Here is a 19,592-nt window from a genome sequence, read left to right on the forward strand (position 1 = left end):
TGCTATATATACAGATATACAGTGCACAGTATAAATGAGTACACCCCTTTTGAAAAGTAAGATTTTAATCAATATTTCAATGAACACGAGGACAATTTCCAAAATTTTGATAAAACTTAATTTTATAGAACCCTTGTTTAGCTTATTAAATGAAAATAAGGTTAATAATATAACTTAGATTACAAAATCCTCAGTTTTACTCAAATTAGTTGATGCAAAAATGAATACACCCCATGACAAAAACTATAACCTCTAGTATTTTTGTATGACCTCCATGATTTGTAAGGACAGCACCAATCTTCTAGGCATGGAATGAACAAGTTGGTGACATATTGCAACACCGATCTTTTTACTTTCAACCTCTTTTAGAGCCTGGATGCTGGATGAAGAGTGATGCTTAACTAGTTTCTTCAGAATTCCCCATAGGTGTTCGATTGGGTTCAGATCAGGACACTTAGCCACTGAATCACTTTCACCTTGTTCATCAATAATGCAACAGTGGCCTTAGATGTGTGTATTGGATCATTGTCATGTTGGAAAAGTACATGACGACCAAGGGCACAGAGTGATGGTAGTATCTTCTCTTTCAATATAGAGCAGTACATCTGTGAATTCATGATACCATCAAATAAATGCAGCTCCCCGACACCAGCAGCACTTGTGCAGCCCCACAGAAGGAGACTGTCACCGCCATGTTTCACTGTAGGCACCACACATTTTTCTTTGTACTCCTCACCTTTGCGACACCATACAGTTTTGCAGCCATCAGTTCCAAAAACATTTATCTTGGTCTCATCACTCCAGAGTACAGAGTCCCAATAGTCTTCTTTTTCAGCAAGAGCCCTGGCAAATTCTAGGTGGGTTTTTTTTGTGCATGGGCTTTGGGAGAGGCTTACTTCGTGGATAACGCCCATGCATGCCATTCCTCTGCAGTGTATGCCGTACTGTGTCACGGGAAACAATTGCCCCAGTTTGGTTTTTTACCTCTTTAGCTAACTGCAGTGAACTTTCATGGCGATTTTCTTCAACCCTTCTCATCAAAAGAAGCTCCTGTTGAGGTGTTAACTTCCGTTGACAGCCTGATTGTCTCTGTGAGATGGTTGCAGTTCCATCTTTGTTAAATTTTTGTATCACTTTTGCTACAGTATTCTGACTGATAAATAAATATTTGCTGATCTTCTTGTAGCCTTCACCTTTCTTGTGTAAAGAAATGATTTTCTTTCTCAGGCCTTGTGACATTTCTCTTCCATGTGGTGCCATTGCTGACAGCATGAAATGGGAAGGGGTTTTCTTTGTTAAGTAACGCCCTTTTATAATCAACTGTCTGCTGGACACCTGTTTAATCAATAATTAGACTAACTTGTAGTTGAATTCTTGTTGATTAGGATTTTGTTGTCTGAAATTTAGCTTTCCCTAATACCTTCATTGGGGTGTATTAATTTTTGCAACATGGTATTGAATTAATTTGTTAGGAAAAATAATTTTTTGTGTGTGCAAATTAACAAATCTTGTTTGAAATCAATGCCCTGCATTTGTGGGACTATTTTGTAGTACAGTGTCCCATAGAAAATGTTGATTCTGAAAGTAAAGTAAAGGTTTTCTGACAAATCTGTTGGGGTCATTTATGCTGAGCACTGTACATTATATTGCCAAAAGTATTGGGACGCCTGCCTTTACACGCTCATGAACTTTCATGGCATCCCAGTCTTAGTCAGTAGGGTTCAATATTGAGTTGGCCCACCCTTTGCAGCTATAACAGCTTCAGCTCTTCTGGGAAGGCTGTCTATAAGGTTTAGAAGTGTGTCTATTGAAATGTTTGACAATTCTTCCAGAATCGCATTTCTGAGCTCAGGCACTGCTGTCGGACGAGAAGGCCTGGCTCACAGTCTCCATCCATAAACTGTTCTCACAAAGTTGGGAGCATGCCATTGTCCAAAATGTCTTGGTGTGCCAACAACTTAAGAGTTCCCTTCACTAGAACTAAGGGGCCAAGCCCAACCCCTGAAAAATAACCCCACACCATAATCCCCCCCTCCACCAAACTTTACACTTGGCACAATGCAGTCTGGCAAGTACCATTCTCCTAGCAACCACTAAACCCAGACATGTCCATCAGATTTTAAGACAGAGAAGCGTGATTCATCACTCCAGAAAACACATCTCCACTGCTCTAGAGTCCAGTGGCGGCATACTTTACACCACTGCATCTGTCACTTTGCATTACACTTGGTGATGTAAGGCTTGGATGCAGCTGCTCGGCCATGGAAACCCATTCCATGAAGCTCTCTACACACTGTTGTGCTAATCTGAAGGCCACATGAAGTTTGGAGGTTTTTAGCTATTGACTCTGCAGACAGTTGGCGACTTCTGAGCACTTCAGCATGCGCTGATCCCGCTCAGTCATTTTACGTGGTCTACCACTTCGTGGCTGAGTTGCCGCTGTTCCCAGTTGCTTCCACTTTGTTATAGTACCACTAACAGTTGACCGTGGAATATTTAGTAGCAAGGAAATTTCACGGATGGATTTATTGCACAGGTGGCAACCCATCATTGTACCATGCTTGAATTCACTGAACTCCTGAGAGCGACCCACTCTTTCACAAATGTTTGTAGAAGTAGTCTGCAATGTCTAGGTGCTTGATTTCATACATTTGTGGCCATGGAGGTGAATAGAACATCTGAATTCAATGATTTGGAGGGGTGTCCCAATTCTTTTCGCAATATAGTGTATGTCCTAGGAGTTGTAAATTGAGATAGAACAAACTTTTCAGGGGTGCCTTGATGTGGACGTGACTTTACATGCATTTACAACTGTATGCAACCAAAACCTCTGTTTTTATTTTGTTGAAATGGTTTCTTGCTGGTTAGCTTGAAAGTGTTCAAGGCAATGCATTTCTTTCAGGTAAAGTTTTGATGAAAAAGTCTCTTGCTTGCCATTAGTGAAAAAAACGCTACTGCTCTGCAGTTCCCAGCCTAGATTACAGGGTCTCTAGCTGCCGATTTTTACTGTGGAAAGTTCCTTGCTTTCAAACAGTAGTGAAATAAGAAGATCATAAAAGGTTGCCACTATATTTGTATGGAAGAAGAATAATCTAATAGAAACAAGGTTTGCCTAAAAACCAATAGAATGCAAAGGCAAGATGATGTTTCTCTTTTAATGTTCAAGACTTTAATACAGCTGGAGCATAATTAGTTCCATAATCCTTGTACGCTAAGAATGCTGGTGTAGTAATCACAGCTCTTAATATTTGTGGACTTCTGTGGTACAACAGCACATAACTGCAATGGCTATGGCTTGTATACTAATAGTCTCAGGTACTGAATGGCCTATAATTTGGCCATGCCCGCCATTTGCTACAGGACACTTACTACACATGCTATTCATCTAAGTGCCCAAAAGCACACACTTGAAAACCTCCTATTTTGTATTAAGCCATTTGGCCTAAAGCTTTTGAACTTGTAAGGTATTTTGCATAAAGTATAATGCCAAAACTGTCTTAGCTTTGGATAGTGAAGGGCAGCCCCTCTCAACCTTTTCAACACAGGGGAACCCTTGAAATAACTTTCCAGTCTCAAGGAGCTCCTGCTAAAAATTACAATAACTACAATTTATGACACGTTGATGTGATAGTCCTTGTGAAGAATGGTCCATACACTTGGGGTCATTGGGAAGAATTACCCTCTTATGGATAGCTAAAAAAAAGATTAGTGTCAATGGGGACTTATCTGAGAGGCAGAAGCTGCTCATTGCTCAAGGAACCTCTAGCATCCTCTAGAGGAACCCTAGTTGATAAACCCTGGTGTAAGGAATCATTGTTAGGTGTTTTTTTTGCTGTTTGTTTCTCATTTTGGAAATTTGAAAACCTTTACAACGTGAAGGGAAATCTCCTCTTAGACAGTTATCACTGGTATAAGTGTCTCCATAGGAAAGTCTTCATCTATTCCTGTTCTATTGAAAACTATACAGTTTAGATTTCCCTTAGTGACCCTACCCAGCTGGGACACAGAAATAAAAACCTGTCAAGTATTTTAACACTTTCCAACTCTATCCAAAACTGGAAAAATGTTTGGCCCTTGGATACATTTTAAGTCAGCAATTCTCAGCCAGGGTTCCTCCAGAGGTAGCTAGGGGTAACTTTGAGCAGTGGCTAGCTCCTATCCCATGTGATAGTGCCACATAGTTCCAGGTATAACACTAGGTAGCTAGGTAGAGCCAGAGGCATGACTGTAAGGATGGCATTTTGAGGGGGGGAAGGCATTTTTCCCACTGACCGCCACCAATGTAAGGGGCATTTTCCCAATGACCACGAATGGACTAATGTTAGCAGGGGGTTGCTTAGGACCTGAAAATTATTGCAAGGGTTCCTTTGGGCTAAAAAGGCTGAGAGAGGCTGCTTTATAGGTATAAAGTCTGGATATAACAAGTCTTGGCTATGTATTCTCTGCCCAAGTATACTATGTCACTAGTCATTATTTATATGTGTTTCTAAGGATGAGATAGATTACCTAAAATCTATCCACAATATACCTGTTACCAGTGCTCACAAAGCATCAATATATGTCAGTCTTATCTATAGCAGCAAAGAGGTTAACAGGACTGCACAGAAAAGGCATGGCTTTGAACTACACATCCCACAATTCAAATCGGCATGATTGAGGTTATATATACTGCTTAGATGGTGATTGGGATCTGTAATAAAGCCAGAAAAATCTTCTCAAGGGCAAAGAAAGTTCAGAGAGGCCCCAACTCAAAGGCTCAGTGTCTGCTGCTGGCTACTTTATATTTTCTCTAAAATAAACAGCCTGGTGGGAAAAATAAACCGTCTCCTAACACGAAAGAAATGTCACATTAACTAGGAGGGCATGTGTGGAACAAACAAGGGGTTGACTTTTCCAAGGGTCCAATAAAGAAATGCTCATGTAAAACTCACATACACGAAGGGGAAAGAGGAGCCCCATTGTTCTAGTTTCACAGCTACCAACGGCTTTATGCTGTGACACTCAGAGCATAAATCATTACTGTGAAAACATCTAAAATCGTGAAAAATTATAGGTATAGTAAAAGACAAGGCAAAGCTTAATAAAAACACATCTTTATTAAAAACAGCTTGAAAGTTTTCCAAGACGTACAGATCTAGAAGATTATAATAATAGAGAACAATCAAACCGTACATATAAAGGAGGACGAAACTGGAGAACGCATAATCCAAATTGTTACGTTTAAGTCTGTGTCATGTATTGGCACTTGCACATTTAAGACCAAGTGAGCTATCAGTTTAAATCAGCTAAACACATTTCAGGTGCATACAACAAAAGTTATGCAAATTTACTGCACTATAGTCAAAAGACGGTTACAGCATGGTTTTATGAGGGCGTCCTTGGACTTCCTCCCAGAACATGCCTCCCATGTGCCCCCTGGGGCAATCATGGGGCACGCATTGTGATTGTTGTGTCCTTTGGACACAGCTGATCACAGATTGTGGTAAAGGGCCAATCACAGCAACTCTTTACCATGTGATCAGTTGTGTCCAATCACAGCTGATCAAATGTAAACAAACTTGCCAATTATCGGCATTCCTTTCCTCAAGTGCTGTCACTGTGTGAGGAAAGCCAATAACCATCAAGGCTGGCAGGGCACATTTACACTGGTCATAAGTGCCCTGAATATCAGTGCCGCCTCGTCAGTGCCATCTCATCAGCGCAGCCTTTTCAGTGCACATCATCGCATCATCATGGTCTTTTTTTGTTTCTGATTAAATACCACCAAAAGAAAGCTCTATCTGTCTCAAAAAAAATGCTAAACATTTCATTTTGTAATGTACAGCGAACTGTTGGCGCTTTATAAATACTGTATAATAATAATAAATAATAATTTGCATACAGTTTTGCATGACTGCACAATTGTCATTCAAAATGCGACAGCACTGAAAGCTAAAAATTGGCCTGGGCAGGAAGAGGGGGAAAGTGCCTGAAAATTTAGGTAGTTAAATAATAATAAATAAATGCACATCTTTTTTCAGGTAAAAACAAGTGCATTTATTTATTTATTTTATTGGGAACTTGTAAAAGCATTGCACCCACTGTCAGCAGATAGCGGTTGCAGTCTCAGGCTCCTGCAGACTGTCAGTGTAGCTGTCTGCCTGTACCTGGTACAGGCAGGCAGTACTGAATGACAGGAAGCATTAATGAACTACCTAGAATGTTCATCAGCGCCCTAGTAGTTCATTGAGAACTACTCACTCACTGTCACAACAGATGATCGCAGAGAGGGGGTGCGGGGCTGCTGCAACAGTAACATGTTACACCCTGAAGACAGGTGTAATGTAAGGAAAGGTGAACCTATCCTTTTAAAGGCGTGTTTTCTTTCTTGACTATAAAAGCCTGTCCCCTGCCAGCATGCTCTAGAGAAGGGATATTTTGTGTGGAAGCAATGGTCTACAAAAGGTCCAACGTACCAGTGTACATTGCTGACGCTGTTCAGCCAACAATTCTACTCGGCTCCTTTGATTTTTCAAAGTATGTCTGGAGGTAAGGTGCCAACAGGGCCACCACGGAGCAATTTTCACCTGGTTCATCGGGAAATGGTCAAAACACAGTCTGTGTATGGCTAGCTTTAAGTCCTTCCCCAACTCACCAAAATTCCACCAATAGTTTTATCATATTTGGGCAGCTAAATCCATCCTTCATGGGATCTGAGATTTGAGGCTTGGGAGCTATGCTACAGGCCATACAGTGGGGCAAAAAAGTATTTAGTCAGCCACCAATTGTGCAAGTTCTCCCACTTAAAAAGATGAAAGAGGCCTGTAATTGGCATCATAGGTAGACCTCAACTATGAGAGACAAAATGAGAAAAAAAATCCAGACAATCACATTGGCTGATTTGGAAAGAATTTATTTGCAAATTATGGTGGAAAATAAGTATTTGGTCACCTACAAACAAGCAAGATTTCTGGCTCTCACAGACCTGTACCTTCTTCTTTAAGAGGCTCCTCTGTCCTGCACTCATTACCTGTATCAATGGCACCTGTTTGAACTTGTTATCAGTATAAAAGACACCTGTCCACAACCTCAAACAGTCACACTCCAAACTCCACTATGGTAAAGACCAAAGAGCTGTCGAAGGACACCAGAAACAAAATTGTAGACCTGCACCAGGCTGGGAAGACTGAATCTGCAATAGGCAAGCAGCTTGGTGTGAACAAATCAACTGTGGGAGCAATCATTAGAAAATGGAAGACCACTGATAATCTCCCTCGATCTGGGGCTCCACGCAAGATCTCACCCCGTGGGGTCAAAATGATCACAAGAACGGTGAGCAAAAATCCCAGGACCACACAAGGGGACCTAGTGAATGACCTGCAGAGAGCTGGGACCAACGTAACAAATGCTACCATCAGTAACACACTACGCTGCAAGGGACTCAGATCCTGCAGTGCCAGACGTGTACCCCTGCTTAAGCCAGTACATGGCCCGTCTAAAGTTTGCTAGAGAGCATTTGGATGATCCAGAAGAGGATTGGGAGAATGTCATATGGTCAGATGAAACCAAAATAGAACTATTTGGTAGAAACACAACTCGTCATGTTTGGAGGAGACAGAATGCTGAGTTGCATCCAAAGAACACTATACCTACTGTGAAGCATGGGGGTGGCAACATCATGCTTTGGGGTTGTTTCTCCACAAAGGGACCAGGACGACTGATCCATGTACAGGACAGAATGAATGGGGCCATGTATCGTGAGATTTTGAGTGCAAACCTCCTTCCATCAGCAAGGGCATTGAAGATGAAACGTGAAACGTGGCTGGGTCTTCCAACATGACAATGATCCCAAACATTCCGCCCGGGCAACGAAGGAGTGGCTTCGTAAGAAGCATTTCAAGGTCCTGGAGTGGCCTAGCCAGTCACCAGATCTCAACCCCATATAAAACCTTTGGAGGGAGTTGAAAGTCCGTGTTGCCCAGTGACAGCCCCAAAACATCACTGCTCTAGAGGAGATCTGCATGGAGGAATGGGCCAACATACCAGCAACAGTGTGTGCCAACCTTGTGAAGACTTACAGGAAACGTTTGACCTCTGTCATTGCCAACAAAGGATATATAACAAAGTATTGAGATGAACTTTTGATAATGACCAAATACTTATTTTCCACCATAATTTGCAACTTAATTCTTTCCAAATCAGCCAATTTGATTGTCTGGATATTTGTTCTCATTTTGTCTCTCATAGTGGAGGTCTACCTATGATGCCAATTACAGGCCTCTCTCATCTTTTTAAGTGGGAGAACTTGCACAATTGGTGGCTGACTAAATACTTTTTTGCCCCACTGTATGTGTTGGAAACAATGCAAGAAAATCACAGGCTGAGAAATGAAGGGAGAAGTGGTTAAAACCAAAACAATGACTGTAGCTTAGTCTCTGGCAGAGACAGCACGCACCGATGGCAAATCAGTAGCATACCACACATTTAGACGCTGTAAATTTTCGGTATATATTAATAAGGCAATTATTTTATTCTGGAAGCAACAGCTACAACAAAAGGAAAAGAAGAAAGACTGAATGTGTCATGTCTGGCAAAACCTCCTAAAAGAAATCTGAATTAATGGAAACTCTTTGTAACTGTTCAGGAGAATGTTATTTTTTAGGTCTTGTATATCAGCCTGTATGTTTTAACAGTGACATTGCCATGGGGAGGGAGGACAGGTCCAGTTGCTGAAGATTATACAAATACCATAAAAATAGGAAAACTTTGCATCCCCACCACTCCCTCCAGGCAATTTGTCATCCATGTTTGATTGAGTGAGGTCATACACGGCCCAACTGTGCATTTTGCTGGATTTAATAGCAAACTAGGCTGTTCGTGATCACAGAGCATGACTAGAAAACTAAGTGAATTACTTCTTAGTAAGAACCTTTTTTTATTTTGGCATTCATTAAATAGAGAAAAATGTACATTTGTAGGCAAAAGAAAAAAAAAAAGACTCCTGTGAAGCCATCCAGCATCCAGAAATGAGATGTAAACCCCTTATTTCTTGGATTTCTCTGGAGGAACAAGTTAGAAATTTCTGTGATTTGTGAATTGTCTTCTTTTCTCAGTAAAGTCAGTTTATTATACCGAAACTGCCTTGGACTTCCATTTAGTGCCACTAAAGCCTATCCATTTGTTCTCATGAGTTACAAAGTAACATGGTATACCCAGCAATAAAGAACCACCCAACACCTCAAGTGGACCTAGCAGCAAATTTTTTCATGTTAAAGTGATACTAAAGCTTACCTTTTTTTTTTTTACCTAAAATGAAAAAAAGAGGTATATACTTGCCTGCTTATGCAAGCATATTGTACAGAGAGGCCCTTTACCTCCTCTTCTTGGGACCCAAACTGGCACAGTCTGCTCCTCTCCTGCATGTGCCACCATAGCAATCTGTGTGCTATGGGGGCAGAATGGCTGGGCAAACTCCTGAGGTGGTCTGCGTGGGTCCATAGACCACATATAGCATGGCTTTGCCACACCCCTCACTCCCTCTCTTTTGGAATTGATTGAAAGTAGCAGGAACCAATGGCTGCTGCTTGTATAAATCTGTCCTGTGAGAGCAGAGAAAGACCAGCACTGCTGCAGACGGGCACAGCATTGGATTGATATCTAGTAAGAATCTAGGGAGGGGGAAACAAACAGCAGGTAATGCAGTAATGTAAAAAAAAACCTTCTGAATTTAGAACCACTTTAATTGCATACATGTCAAGTAGTCTGTAAGTGCAACACTCACAGGTAGAGTCATATAAACATTTAAGTACACCCCATAGAAATGTTTTTTTTCAAAACATTTGAACAGACAAATATATTTTCATTCAATGATATCTACACATAAGGGTGATACACTTAAATTAAATGACAAGGAAAAGCTTGCCTTCCATTAAACTATCAATAGATGTAAAGGTGTACTGATGAAAAAGGCATGCCCCTGGCATCAGAAAGAGGCATTGCCCCGTTTAGTAGAAATGACCCTTTGTAGGTGTTTTACATAACTTCCCACCAGTCTCTGACATCAATTCTAATACATTTTTTTACCAAGAGTCTACACAAAATTCTCAACTGCAAGATGTTTGAGGGTTTCCTTGCATCAACTGCCCATTTCAAATTCCCCGACCAAAATTTTAAGGGGATTCAAATTAGGGCTTTGATTAGGCTAGTCCCTAACCCACAATTTCTTCTTTACCTATTCCTTGGTGAATTTATTGTGTGCTTTGGATCATTATCACATTGACAGATCCATTTTTGTGTCAACTTCAACTTTGGGATAGATGGCCTCACATCATCATCAAGCAAACTTTGATATGCTGCAGAATTCATAATCGACTCAACTTCAAGTTGCCCAGGCCCTTAAACAGCAAGGCAGCCCCAAACCGTAACATTTCCACCGCAGTACTACACAGTTAACATGAAGGTATTCTCCTGAAATGCTGCCTTTGATTTACATCAAGCATATCTACTGTTATTGGGGCTAAACAACTCTTATTGATCAACCTATATGTTCGATGGCAAATTGTAGCGTTGTACTGAAGTTCTTTTTAGAACGCAAAGGCATTTTTCTGGCACGCTTCTCATACAGGTTACATTGGTGTAATCTATTTCTGATTGCAGATGCAAGCACTTTTTTTATGAATAACATTTTATTAAATTTTCCACATGTATATACATACATGACATTTTAAAAAGAAATAAAGATAAAGAAAAACAAAGGGATCATCGATGCTAGTAACATGGGTAGAAAAATAACAGTATGCAATGACAATAGGGCAACATTGGAAGGATGATCAAGTCCGCACAAGTCAAGCAGGTTGACCAGAGGTGTAAACATCCCACGGGTTCCACACAGCTTCAAATGAGATTATAGAATCGGCATGTGAAGCGGTTAGATATTCCATTTTTCTGATATCGATGCAAGCACTTTAACGCCATAAAATAATCAGAATACAAATGTGTAAGCAATATTATACAAAAGGCTAATTTTCCTTATAAGACTTGATAGATGACAGTGCAAACTTTTCTTTCACAGCCTGTTACTTGCATGGTGAGCCCCATTCAAGTAGCAGTTTGCCAAAGAAAACTAGGAGAAATGGCCACAGAAACGGCCTTCTAGCTGGTGCACGTGCCAAAGGGAGGCTGGAAACAGCCATTTTTTTATTCTCCTTGAGTCTGTTGCATGTGCTGGAGGAGTACTTACTGTATACCCTTTATGTTGGTTTCCTGAACCTTGTACAGTACATAAACCAGTCTGTACACACTCAAATGTACACATTGAGGAAGCAAATGCTGTGTTCTCCCAGGGTACATTAATAAAGGCATTTTAACAGTCTGAAGCATGTACAGTATATCTGAAGCATCTATGATCACTAAGAGAACAAAAAGAAGAAAGCAAGTTTTTTTTAACTAAATATCTGTCTGAAACATCTCCAATATTAACAGCTTTGCTTATCCTAGGTTCACACCTAAGTGTTTTCCACAGCATTTTGTAGAAACGCACTACAGTCCATTTAACATGATTTCCTGCGGGACACGTTCACATCTCCGCGTTTTAACCCGATGCGTTTTTTGGAAAGGGTCAGGGACTTTTTTTTTTTAACTCAAAAAGTTGCGTTTTTGGTTCTATAGACTTCAATGGAAATGCTGCAGAAAAGAATGTAGTGTGGATTTGCCGCCTTTTTGATGCATTTTAAATCTGCCTAGCAACAAATTTTTTTTTTTGTTTCTTTAAACACAAAACGCATAAAAAACGCAACACAAAACAATGCAGAAACGGGTCAAACAGAAACTGCATCGGTGTGAATCTCGCCTAAATCCATGCTGTAAGAAAAATCAGTTGCAGGAGTAACCTAAGAGTGTCACTTAAATTGTTTTTCTTTTTACTTGCAGGTTGTGTGTAACCTGAACTAAAGAAGTTTTACTCAATGACACCAAACAATGCTCACTGAACTTCTAGGGTCTGAGCACATTGGTGAGATATAACAACTGCTCTTTGCATAATACAACAGTTTGAAAACATATTGATCAAATATGAATAAACACATGCATCAGCAGTACTTTAGTGTTCAAACATTGTAAGTAGAATGCTGAAGCAAGTTTTTCTAGCCTAGGAGCCAACAGCCAACATCAGAAGCCAGAGAACACAGTCCTCTATTGAAAATCTCAGAAATGTAGACATTGGTTGGTTTGTAGGCCCTTACTGGAAATTGTCAAGCCAAACTGCCAATAATTAACATGAATATATAGCTGAACCCCCAATTTGTAACCTCCAATTTGAGTACTTCTGCAGCATTTTTTGATCTTATTACTTCACACTACCACTTTCCTACAATGTCACCCAAAAACTGTACACACGTCTAAAGATCAAGTACTATATTTCTAATTTTGCAAAAAACATTCATGTTCTCTGTTGCCATATGGGCACAAACTTTCTGGTATTACTCACAGGCTATCAGGTAGCCAAATGACAGACTTGATAGTGGAGGTGTCAAATAAAATGCATTCAGTAGGATGCTGGGATTGCTTGCACAAATAGCCAAATAACGCCTTATGGAGTCATATTTCCCAGTTACATAATCAGCAAGAGCAGCATCTTTCAACTCCAAAATAAGGGACACTAGGAAGTTCCGAATGAGGTCAAACATATTTGATACAGTGGAGGGCCTTTTTTGGTGTTCAGTACACTGTGAGTTTGGGAGGTGTCTTGTGTCAGCTACTCTAGCAATGGGCCGACAGATTTGCAGTCTGGGAGAGGCATGTTAAACTGGGAAAAGCAATCCTATGTACATTTCAGCTTACAATGTATGGACCCAATTACTTGTGAGGCTTTAATGTGGTTCCAAACAGAGGCAGTATACATTCTGAATATCTATGTATATATGTGTGGCCTTATGCTGCACTCAGGATCGAGGAACCTGAAGTGTGTCCTCTCTGAATAGTCTGCATGAGTTCATTTTTCTAATCTCAGTCTTAATAAAACCCATATGCCCAGAATTAGAGGGCTTAGTCTACATCTGAAACCTCTAGGCTCCTTTCTACTCCTTGTGTTCCGTGCAGTCTCTAATCCTCTCTGGCGTTTGCTCTTGTTATTTCACCCTTTCCTTTGTGGTTCAGGAGGAAGGCTGAGCTTCCAAGCCAATCACTAATATGAAATGGGAGGCACGCAGAACTTTGTACGACCCAGCCATGAGAAATATGATGGACCACTTCAGAGGTTAGTTCTGTAAACATTGCCCATACATAATTTTAGTTATCCATGAAGCATTTCACCAGGGAGCCAAGTCTTCATTCTGTGATGCAGAAGCCATTTGGTTAGATTAATTAGGTTTGCCCTAAACAAGCTCAGATAGGGTTTGTTATGGTTCTGTTGAGAGCAGACATCCATTCACTGATTCTTAGAAAACTCTCCTTTATGTCCTGTTTAGAAGCATCCAAGAAAATAGCTGCTAAATACCTGAGTCAGATTATTTTTTTTTTTTTAACAGCTGTGGCATGCCAATATTTCTTTCTTTATGGATGGAAAGCACTACATAGGATATCGAGGTATACGTATATGCCACAGCTTGTGCCCCTTCTAACACCTTGATGTGACTGTGTTCAGCCTTATTGGGTACGTAACTGTGTAAATGGAGAAACATATGTAAAACCCTCTTTTTATTAAAGGGATATGGATGCCCCAATTTCTATTTTTTTTATTTCTTTTTAAGATGTAGACTCTGGGTTGTCATCAATATATCGAGTTACTGATCTAGACAAAGCATGGAGTCAGTATCTGGACTGGGCACAAGCATGAATATAATGGTCAGGCCTGTTACATGTGCAAGATTTCACATATTGCCTGGAGTCCTGGTCAGTTAAAATTTAAATTGCTGCACATCTGAGGTATGTAAATTACTCTAGTCAGTTGAATTTTGGTCTATGGTGGGTCTCTAACCTGCAACCCTTTGCTCACCTTTATCTGGCGGGGGACCTATTCATCCTACTATATGAGACGCTTTTCTGCCCACTGACACCAACAATGCGACATAATTCGTGCCACTAACATGAACAACGAGGCACTCTTTTTCCCCTAATACCAAATATGGGGAACTGTTAACCCCCTTATTCCCATTGGCCATAGTCTGCCCCCCCTTCCTAAAGTCTGAGGGACAGTAAACTGTCCCTTTGTTTGGAAGGTTTGGCGACCCCTGGTCTATGAGAATGATAATCTAAGTTGCAGCTGTGAACTCGCAACTGTAGGTACTTTTAGTTTTGAATTTGCACTTTCAGAGATAGCAACTTCTCCAGTCTGCAGGTAACACAATATGCACATGAGTACAGTCATGACAAAGTTTTTAAAAAAAGTACCTCCACCCACACACATGCTTTTACTGTTCTATACCTTGTTTCTTACTTTTTTTACTTTTTCTTCACCAGGTGATTTCTCCTTTATAACTGTTCTGGTGTCAACCCAAAATTTGGAATTTTTGTTTACTTTCACTTTCGATAACAGTAAACAAGAAAAATAGGATGAATCTCTCTACTGGGGGCACAGACAGCAATAAAAATGAATCCCTCTCCACTCCATCCAAAACTAGAAAAAAAGTTTTCACTTTAGTTACATTTTAATTGTTTGGGCTTACATGCATTTTAAAATGGAGGAAAAATGGAAACCTTATAAATGAATATACAAATTACATCAGCAAATTACTCAGAAGGTTATTGTCTAAATAACAGATGCATATGGACACTCTTAGGCTGGCCATACACTTACAATTTTCTTACAAATTTCTGTCCAATGTCTTTTAGATTTACCTTCAACTATGTATTGCAAGGGCCTGCCCAACTGGATATAATTGAAAGTGTTTAGGTTTGACCTCATATTATATGGCTTTTGGTAAATCAAAACAAAAATTCTCAAGAAAATTGTATAATGTATGGCCAGCCTTACATTTGGTCTGGTTGGAAAAGGGCTATGGAAATGTTCTCAGAGGAAGGGGTAAATCTGGGTTCAGGAGTTAAAATAAGACATTATGTAGTGATTCAAGAATTAGTATAAAGGCCATAGACATTCACTTTCACACATAAGTGTAGCTTTCATACTCTTATCATGACAGATTACTTTTTTGTAAATTCTGCAACTGACAAAGCAAACACTTTTAAAATCTGTAATTATATATCTGTGCTACACCTTGTTATCTTTGCTGATGGGCAGCAATCAAAAATTGCCTAGCCAGCAAAACACAAAACAATAGAACACAGAATTTTTTTTTTTAATTGTGATAAAAAGAAAAAACATTTGCAATGTCTCTTTAATCACATACAGAAAAATACAGTAACATAAATTAAACTGACAGAAAAGTAAACAGAATGAGAAAACAGACTGTTTAGCCTCCCTTTCATTGGTTATACACATCATCAAACCACAAAGTTTGTTCCGTAAACAAAACTCAGATTCTTGACAGGACACATTTTCATGAAGAGATGCTAAATAAAAAACATTGTTGTGGCGAATACATAAATCTCAAACATTTACACATCATAAGGTTACAGACTGGCATTGTTTGACATAGCACACACGTTATAGAGGCACGAAGGGTGGCAAGGGACTCCCTCATGTTTAAGTTAGCAGTCATGATGGGATTTTCATGGAAATTTATGGCAAGATTTCAAAGTGACAGGTTGACTAGTCCTAGGCCTAATGCCTAATTCTAATCACTTAGGTCCAACTTTCATCTTTTCAGTTTCAATTGTACTATGCACCTCTTCTCTCACTGAAACTGCAGCACATGGGGAAAGGAAAGCACATTCTTTTCCATGGAGGTAGTTCACATCACTGTACTCATGCTCTTTAGCTTTGACGGTCCTGTAAGCTTTTTCCACAACATAGGTGGGTTTTCAGCTGAACAGGTGAATGGAAGTACAAAACAACACTTGACAAAAGCATTTTTTTTAAACAATGAAAATATGGGTTCAGTCAGTGATGACCTCACCAATATTAAAAAGGGAAGCCACAAGATATTTTGGTGAAGCCTTGGCTGAAGTTGAGGACCTATATAGTTTTAACCATGGAGGGTCTGTCCATCTTTACATTTACCTATCCATATCATCCCAGGAGTTTTGCATGGCAATCATTATCAATTCTAGAATTCATCTGCACTTCTAAACAAATGTGGGTTTTTTTTGGTCTAACCCCAAAAAATTAACATAGTGCTGAAGCTTCGCTCAACAAAACCACTAAAACCCAGCCAAGAAGCATTCAGCTACTGTTTAACTCCTGGAAAGATAGTGTTTCCCCATTTAATGAAGACAGCAGAAAGTTACTTAAAAAACCTACTCATTTACTGGTTTGTGTACCCAGGGAGATAAAGTGTCCCTTTGTGTAAGCAGTTGAGGGCAGAAAAAAACACATTTTTGGTGATTGTCGCTTCTTCTTTGGGCAGGACTACTGCCAAACACAAGGGATGCACAAAATTAAGGATAACTGAATCAATGGTGTTCACACAAAAATAAACTGAAGACAATTTACATACTAGCACGTCTTGCCTAAAATACTGCAAGCAAAGAAGGAACTCAGAACCAATGTCTGTTATCAAACACCAGAAAGGGGAATTAAAGCGGACCTCCAGGCAAACAGCTAAATGCACATTTGAAATACATTTTCCCTGCTGAAATATTTCTAATTCCATCCAAACACTGCTGATTTTACGCTGGTCAGAGTGGATAGCCAGCAGGATGACGCTATTTTCACTGCAGTTTACTGTCTAATCCCCCGGCATGCAAGACATTGGATGGACATCATCACATTGAGGGGGGCCTTCCTTGCTCTCTCCTTCACCAATAAGCTGCCTAAACAACTCCCCCTTCAGCCCCCAAGGCCTGAACACACAAAGAACTGGCAGCACTGTTTTTTGCGAAAAAGAATGGTTCATTCTGTCATGAAACATAATGCAGAAATATTTTTGTTTGGATGAATATAAAACTGGACTTAAAAAGGTATTTGCCTGTTCCACTGAGAATAAAATTAAAGCTGCACAATCACCTTTTTTTACCTGTATCTTCTTATTGTTTATGGGTGCAGAGTTGGCAAAAACAAAAATTATGCAAATCAAGTTTTGTCCTATAACAACTGCAGAAGCCATTCATTGGCATCAGCCACTTTTGTGCACACATTCCCATTACAGACCATGCATTGTATTTCATCAGTAGACACCTCTGGACACTGATGATTGCAAATGTTTCAGCTGGTGGTAACTGACCTAGAACCTTAGGGATAGGGACCTATAAAACTCATATTTAAAAGAAAGAAGCAGTGCACATAACAGGACAATATTGTCATTTTTGTCCTGCTGGAGTTGCTCTTAAATAAAACAAAAGATAAACATAACTGAGCGTAGAATGATTTTGAAAACCCATTGCATAGTTCTCCTATACACTACAATTTAGGGTGGAACATGATTGAGCTATGGAGAACTGACAGATCCAGCTCTCTCTCACTCATACCAAACTGGTGAATTAATTCCCAGATTGCCAATAATAATAACATGCAGTCTTCCTACAACATCAGTCCTTTTAAAGATCATAAATGCTCTGGGCTCTCAGCTGCGGTATAGTAACATGCGCTCAGCACAGGTTTGGCCAACGAAGCTGGCATATTGTTTAACAGTAGTCTCATCGTTTGGTCCCTTGCGTTTCTTCTTGTATATGCTATAAGGCATCACTGTACGTTTGTGGAGGACTCGAACCCGGCCCAGTTCTGTCAAGTGGTCTTTGTCCCCTGTGAAATGGAAAAAAAAAAGGCAATATTTTAGAGTGGTGATTCCCACCAACCGGCTCACTTCTAGGTCATCTGTGATGTGCACAACTGTGGCATGGAGTCCCATTTCACTTTTCACAGAAAAACATGAAGTCACCAATTTTTAACTAGCTAACAATACTTTATTTAAAAAGGGATTGTAAATAATTTAGTGCAGAAATTTATATCAACCAATTTGAAATCACCTCCAAGCATCCAGTTGCAGTGAAGAATAAGCTGCTTACCAGGAGTTACGGCTTTTTATACATCATCTTTGCTTAAGGAAAAACTAAAATCTACTAAAGACTGATCCAAATTTTTACCTAGAGCTGAAACACTACCAAATTCTCCTACAGCCTTTGCACTGCTATTATTAAAAAAAACTGGGCATAATTTTGTTATTGTTGAGAAATAAACCATAAGCAGAAATGTCATGTTTTAAAATAAAAAAAATAAATAATTAGAAACTGTTTATTTTGGGAAAAATTATGCCAAGGGGACAGCTAACCCCTAATCACTGCTCTCTGCTTCACTCCATAACTCTACAAGTCTGCTAGCATATCCTACCATTGTCTGAATATGGTTTGTGAGATGAAACAGGTTGGGTGCCTCAAGAAAGTTGTTAAGAAGTGACTTTTTGGAACATCTGGGTGGAAGGAACAGTGACATAAATAGAGGAGTCTGTTACGTCTCTGATAGACAAAGAAAATTTTGATTTTGATCTGCTTCGATCAGACATGTTTTTACCAAAACATCTGGGGCACAGCTGTTTTTCAGAAACCACCTTCTGCACAACAGTGAAAGCCACTAAATGAAAGAAAAAACAATATGGAGTATTCTCAATTCTATCACATGCGACACTGACAGCCAAAAAAACCCCCCACGACACCTAAATTATATGAAAACTACCTCAAAGGATAAAATAAAATGCCAAGTGACTGTACAAAAAGGCACTCACTTTCTTCAGGGTTGCTGTTGAAGCGGGAGTATTTTGTGCATTCAAGCAGAGGTATACATTTCTCTATAGGCACCCACAAGTAGCTCTCAGGGCAAAGCAGCTGAGATGGCTTATACTGGCCCTAGAAAGGAAAAAATGTCATTAGAAGAAAACTCAAAAGGTTTGCAACTTGGGTTGTTTTTGATTGATTATGTACAGATTAATATGGAATAGTATATTCATAAAATGTGTCAAAATTGCGTAACCTAATAGAAGTCAATAGGACCAAGAATAAAAACGTGTAAAATGCACCTAAACCCTGCATACATCTGTACTGTGGCCAAACCGCAACGCACCAGTGTGGCCAAAAAAGCTATTGCTGAAAAGAAGTAGGTAAATACCTACTGATCACTATGCCTACACTGGCAAGCACTTTTCTCATGAAGATAAATCGTACTGCAGAACCGGCACTTCTGGGAATGTTTCATCAGGGACAGTTCACTTCATCAGGAGTTTGATGTAACCAGCAGGGTGTCTGAAAATCTGTAAATAAATCCAAAAATGTAACAGGAGAAGATAAAGGGGGGTTACCGGTAATTCAAATATTCCACTAATAGGTAGGGCCTATTAGTGGAATATTTTGATTACTAGTAATCCCCTCCTTTTTTCTCTCCTCTTTGGTTAAATTTTTGGAATTATTCACTTATTACATTATTTAATGATTTTTAGACACCCTGCTGGTAACACCAAACACAAAATGCGCTGAGACTATGATTTTCTTCAGTTTTTGTCGCTGGTTCTCCAATCACAAACTATATGTTTGTATGTTGCAATATGTACAAAGAAGGAATATCTTTATATGTA

At 39.6% G+C, this 19,592-nt stretch overlaps 1 protein-coding gene across 7 annotated transcripts in view; it reads right to left on the reverse strand.

The window, feature by feature from the left end:
• Positions 1-15,294: 15,294 nt before the first annotated feature.
• Positions 15,295-19,592, reverse strand: part of ATE1 (arginyltransferase 1) — a 136,789-nt gene continuing 132,491 nt past the window's right edge. For all 7 annotated transcript variants that reach the window (XM_089683236.1, XM_089683239.1, XM_089683241.1 and 4 more), the window contains 2 exons: positions 18,750-18,870; positions 15,295-17,773 (listed from right to left, as the gene is read on the reverse strand). In XM_089683236.1, coding sequence (XP_089539362.1) covers positions 17,595-17,773; positions 18,750-18,870 — 300 coding nt within the window. In that variant the 3' untranslated portion in view covers positions 15,295-17,594. The remainder of the gene's footprint in view (positions 17,774-18,749; positions 18,871-19,592) is intronic.

The sequence above is a fragment of the Staurois parvus genome, unplaced genomic scaffold, assembly GCF_062004578.1.
Source record: "Staurois parvus isolate SC_StPar_1 unplaced genomic scaffold, SC_StPar_1.0 ptg000303l, whole genome shotgun sequence".
NCBI lineage: Eukaryota > Metazoa > Chordata > Amphibia > Anura > Ranidae > Staurois > Staurois parvus.